Source organism: Perissodus microlepis, chromosome 12 (genome assembly GCF_051167445.1).
Source record: "Perissodus microlepis isolate ML-2025 ecotype Zambia chromosome 12, ASM5116744v1, whole genome shotgun sequence".
Lineage (NCBI taxonomy): Eukaryota > Metazoa > Chordata > Actinopteri > Cichliformes > Cichlidae > Perissodus > Perissodus microlepis.
In genome coordinates, this window is record NC_140472.1 from 31,034,010 (window position 1) to 31,040,009 (window position 6,000).

General features: G+C 41.4%; 1 protein-coding gene across 1 annotated transcript; it reads right to left on the reverse strand.

Annotated features, from left to right (window-relative positions):
* Positions 1-1,836: 1,836 nt before the first annotated feature.
* Positions 1,837-4,535, reverse strand: LOC146376632 (E3 ubiquitin-protein ligase TRIM35-like). The gene has a single exon (XM_084946297.1). The coding sequence runs from the start codon at positions 4,195-4,197 to the stop codon at positions 2,785-2,787; it is 1,413 nt and encodes a 470-aa protein (XP_084802423.1). The 5' UTR covers positions 4,198-4,535; the 3' UTR covers positions 1,837-2,784.
* Positions 4,536-6,000: the final 1,465 nt, after the last annotated feature.

A 6,000-nucleotide genomic window follows, 5' to 3' on the forward strand; every position in this document is an offset into this window, starting at 1 on the left:
TGAACTATGAATGCTATGAACTATGGAAGCTATGAACAGAGAACTGTGAGGCAAAACTGTGAACATGAAACTCTGAGTGCTAGATTTCACAGATGGATCCGGGGAATGGAAAAAGGGGGCAGCGGCTTGGATGGAGGTGCGCAGTCAGCGTTACAGGTTTAAAGTGTCATGCGAGGAGGGGGTGTCCAGGGGGTTCCGGGTGAGGAGTGTCCAGAGAGGATCCAGGATATGCTTGGAGTGAGGGGCTTGGCAGGGAGGCAGGCAGGTGTAGTCCGACGATGGAAAGGAAGCAACCAGATGACCAACCAGCGTCCAGGCGGAGATGTAAGTAGTCTAGGTTGGGAATCACGACTGCCAGGTGGGTCCTGTGACAAAGAAAACACGGTGAGGAGAAAAGCAGTAGTTAAAGGTTCTCACAAGGGCTTGGCGGCCTAGCACTAACATGAGTTAGCAGAAGATCTGGCAGAGGTCTGTTGTGAATGCTGGTCTTATATGCTGGTGACTTGATTGGAACCAGGTGTGGAAGCTGATTGGAGTCTCTGCCTGAAGGTGGAGCCCAGCGGAGTGGAAAAACCCCGTACTCACCCGGACCATGACAGCTGCTCCAGAACAGGACATGTTGTAATGAACATTGTGCCATAATAAAAGACATAAAACTATTTCACATGTTGTACGATTCATAGTTCAGTGCAGTGTAACTACAAGGTTGATTATTTAAGAATATTATTATGGTGCAATAGTATTTCCAGTGTCTGTATGCTGTGCTATGAGATCAGGATTCTAGCTGCTCAATTCTAGGTCCTGGTTGGTCATTGTTGTATTTTACATTTTATAATGAGCCAAATGTTATCAATTGGTGAAAGGTCTGGACCACAGACAGGATAGCTCATCAAATTCAAAAGGAGCTATTATTTTTCTTAGAATTGTGCATTTTCTCACTTTAAACATTTGGCGTGTTTTATGTTCATTTGTAAAATATTTGTTTATGATATTTGCAAGTCACTGCATTCTTTTTTAAATGCACATTTCACACAATGCCTCAAGTTTTGTTTTTTGTTTTTTAACTTGGGGTTGTTACCTGTAAAGTATGGCATGATCCAGGGGTAGGCAACCTTTCTGATGATGAGTGCCATCTAAAATTTCCTCAGAAGTCAATGTGCCATATGATTGCATTAGCAATAAATTTAATAACGCTCTATATTAACAGTTAAACACTATATAGAACAACTTTATAGAATTATATTTGTTCGCAGATGTTGGCAGCTATCAGCGAATAGTTATCAGCTATTTTGAAACAAAAAAACAAAAAGACACTTTTTATCCATAACAGCAAATGAACTGTACAACAGAAAATGCAAATGCTATTTATGGTCTCCTCACAACAATGATAAGAAAAATAAACTGGGCCAACATGGCATGTTTGCTAATACAGAGATGCACATGTTAATGTGATCTCTGGTCTCCCACTTGGAGATACAGGTCTCCGAGATTTTCTCTCTGAGATTTTCTGACTTTTTCCCCCCTGATTTGCATATTAAGACTGATGCTACTGAAATCAGGAGCGAATGCATCTTCGAAGGCCTTTGCGTGTACCTGAATGAAAAGCTAGAGAAAATGGTGGAGAAATACCTGGTACGTTAATTTACCCATATCTTCACTAAGGAGATGCTCAAAGTTTCAGTTAATGGGGTTTTCTTGTACATTCCAGTAGCTTAAAATGAGTAAAAATAGGGCTTTTACAACTATTTTCTCTCACTCAGATAATTTATGCAACACTATTTCATTCTCTGGATACAACAACTTTACTTTCAAGATATGCTTTATTAAATTGCCTTTTTAAAATGGTATGTGATGAGCATGAGTGAAAAATCATTCTTACTTTTTGTTTTTTTCCAGGATGTTGATAAAAGCACCACCTGTGCCATAGCAGAGATGGTCTTTTGAATCAGTGTCATTTGACCAGAAGGTACATACGCACATACACATACAAGCCTCAGGATGTGTTGATTATTCTAGTGTAAGTAGAAGTGATAGGTAGTAATTCAGTTTTTGCAGTGGTACTGGTGCTTGGTCTTGTCTGTGCACTAAACCTGAGCTACCCTCAGTAACTCAAGTACATATCTGAGGATTTGCAGAAAACTGTCATGGAATTGGATGCACACAAGAAAGTAAAGGTTCTCAAAACACTGCTTTTGCATGAGAAGTGGCATGATTGCAAAAGCTAAACCATGAATTTGGACAGTGAATCTGAAATCATTCACAAAGATGGGATAAAATGAAAAAAATATACAAATTAAGTTAAATATAAGTAATGAAATTTGTATGAAGCTTTGTAACCATGGCAAATATAGCAGACAGATAGGCAAAAGCTACTTAATGGAGGTGGACCAACAAAAATAAATTAAATTGGCCATAGCAGGAATAAATGAGCTGAATCATCAGTAATTTATTAAGTTCGTTTGACCCAAGTAAAATATGTTGGAATAAAAGAATTGCATAATGTTAAAATAAAATTGTGGAAATTCTTACCATGATTTTTCTTATGTTCATTAAAAATGTTTTTAAATGTACAATGTGCTGACTGGAAGTGGTAGAGTTTCCAAATGACACAAGGTTTTGCTCTCAGTTTAAAGTATAGAGCTGTTGTTGTGCTTTCAACACCAAAGATGTCTCATTCTGTGCTTCGGACATATACTTTACATTATACAAAAAGAAAAGCCACACATGCTAAAGACACACACATAGTGTTAAACAGAAGAATCCCTTTCCAATGAAATCTTTTTTTCATTGGAATAATATGATTTTGATATCAGAGGTTTTGGCGTCTCCTGCCTTTCCAATGCTGAAAAATGGGAGGAGTTTCTCAGTAAAAGTGTCTCTGTGAGTGTAGATGTGAGTCATGTCTTCAGGGTCATAGAAGGACACCTCCCCCCTGTCATAGTCCAGCTGGACTCTGATCCTCTGGAGACTCTTCTTCACTGCCACAGGCTCACAAAGACCATTGTAGCATGATCCTCTGCGATGGGTTAAACACCAGATTCCATAGTCTCCTGAAGCAAAACGCTCTTCCTTTCTCTCGACTGACTCTTTAGCTAAACCTACAAGCCAATCAGGATGGTCTCCCACTTCCACCTCCCAGCTGTGTTTCCCTGAGCTGAAGCCCTCAGAGCCAAAAACAATTGTATAATTAGCGTTTCTCTCTGGATTATCAGGAAGCTGCTGCTCTGTGCCTCCATATTTCACACTGGTCAGATCATCAGACAGATAGAGCCAGTGGTTTGCAGTGTTTGGGTCCAGAATGACAGGACTGAAGTGGACCTTCTCCTTCATCTTCTCCCACACTCTGAAGGACAGGTTGCCTAGGTGTTTGGCCACATCTATCAGTGCTCCTGAGACCAGCTGTGGATCTGACACTGAGCTCTGGGCTCTGGCTCTGCTCTGAGTGTCTTTATAACTGCTGAGGAATGGCACCCTGTGTTTCTGCAGCTCTTCTTCAACAGCAGAGATGCTGTCTGACAGAGAGGAGATCTGCTCCTCAATCATCTTCATCTCTCTGCTGATAGTCCTCCCCTTCTGCTCCTCTTCCTCCCTCAGAGCTGCCAGTCTGGACTCCTCTTCCTCTTTCAGGAACTGCTGGAGCTTGTTGAACTCTGCTCTGATCTGCCTCTCTGTGGACAACAGCTGCGTCTTGGAGTGTTGAATCACTTCATTGTATGTTTCCTCCACTTGTTTGTATTTGTTCCTCTTGTCCTGCAGAGACTTTAAGTCAGATTTCAGCTGCTTCTTCAGGTCACTGACTGCAACTCCTACAGGAACCACTTTGTGACTCTGGTGGTGAGGAAAATCACAGACAGTACACACAACTCTGTCTTCATCCACACAGAACAGTTTAGGCTCTTCTTGGTGTTTACTGCACACCACCATTAATTTCTCTTCTCCCTTTACTGTCTCTGATGATTCGACTTTCTGCCTGTCAGCAAAAGAGTCAGCAAGTTCTTTCAGAGCAATGTTCACATCTGGACAGTCCTTTGATGATTTTCTTTTACAAATGGGACAGTTTTTGTTTTTAGTTTGTTCCCAGAATTTCTGCAGGCAGCTTGAACAAAAGTTGTGGTTGCAGGTCAGAGACACAGGATCTCTGAAAGTCTCTGAACACACATGGCAGCTCAGGAAATTTTCGAGAAGTTTTTCAGCCATTTGATCTCCTTTCTTACTCACCAAATTATTCCCTCTGGAACTGTCTGATTAAAATCCTCCAAATGCCTGTCACCTTCTAATGGCGTCTCATCTCCGGTCCACAGTGCAGAAATTTACTTTCCTTTTCATTCACCATGGTCACAGGGTAATTCTTACCGGCATACAAATCCCACAGATGGTGCTGCAAGGACGTCATTTAGATACGTCCATTACTTGTGCTCAGTAGAAAACCAAAGCAATGGAACATGCTCAGCTCTTGTGTATCGTTTCAAATAAAGAATATACAAAAATGACACGAAAGTAAGACCTGTTTTGTTTCTATCTGCTGAGGAGCATTTCAACAGGCTGAGTGGCACAAAACCAGTTTTACAAGTTTTGTTCCTGAGGCGCTATAAGAAAAACATTCTGCCTAACTGCTGTTTTCCCCAACTGTGATTCAGTGAATCTAAATGCACAAAAAAGCTAAAACAGAGGCTTGTTCATGTTTTGTTTTTGTTTTTACTTTTTTCTCACATTGGATTATACACACATAAACACAACTTTTCCTAGCAACTCGTATAACGTTTATCTAAAAAACATAACTTAAACAGTTGAAAAACATTTTTAGCAAGAAAGAAACATTTAAAAGTTTGACACAAAACTAGCAGCTTGATTAACATCTGCAGAGGTAAAAACAAAACTGCATAGCAAAAGTAAAAGAGTAATAAAAGCTCCTTCATATGCGTGAAGTGTAGGCCACCTTCGTGTGCGTACTAAAACCACCTGGTAGCCTACAGCTGGTCTCCAGAAATCTTGCACTGAGATGTTCTGATTAATTTACAGAGCCACGGTTATCTTCGTAACTTCCGTTGTTTCATTCCCTCCTGACTGCCAGTGACAGTAAACAGTGCGGATGTCTTATACCAGCAGTGTCATGAGGAACAACTTACTAGTAGGCCAAGGACAGAGCAGCTGAAGCTAATTTGGGCCCAGAAGCCACATTCAGCTGGTAGAAAATATCCAAGGGCCTGTCTAGGATGAACATATAAAAAGCTGCTCTAAGCATCTGCAGCCCTATATTAGGTTCCATGCAGGTCCCCATGCACCAGACTGAGGAGTGTGGAAAAACCAGGTCTTCTACAGCCACCTGGGTGCCACCAAGAGGATCCTGCGGTCCAGTGAGGTACATTTCAATAAGGCCAAACAAATGGCAATCTTGTAGGGTTGTGAGAGAAGGATATCAGTGGCTCATCACTGTGATCTGAGGTAATGGGCTTTGTCCTTCAGTGTTTCATCAGGTGAAAAATAATAAGGCAATGCACTGGTCCACAAGTGTTATATGATCCAGGTCACTTTTGTGACTTTATTTCTTCTCTTCTTCTCATGACCACACTTTATTGGCTGGCAGTGATGGGAATAACGGCGTTACAAGTAACAGCGTTACCAACGGCGTTACTTTTTTCAGTAACGAGTAATCGAACTAATTACTATTCCTATCGTTACAACGCTGTTCCCGTTACTAACAAGAAAATGTGGTGCGGTCACGTTACTATTTTTCAACAAACAGACGGTTGCAGCTTTGTTCAGCTTACCGCATCTTATATCAGTTGCCGGAAGTAGCTGACTATCTAAGTAATCTGGGTGCTACAGCTTTAAGCAGCTGCGTGCGCTCGCGCGGACGGCAATCACGATCACCTGGAGCTAGGGGGCAAAACAATCGCATGAGTGCTGCTGTTTGACTGAGGAAGAATAAAGTAGTCGTGGTAAGCCATTGCTATGGGCCATTCAATCCTTAGTTCTGTTGGCTTCATCAGGTGATGGCCT

Coding starts and splice junctions, on each gene's coding strand:
- LOC146376632 (XM_084946297.1), bottom strand. CDS start 4,197: ATGGCTGAAAAACTTCTCGAAAATTTCCTGAGCTGCCATGTGTGTTCA.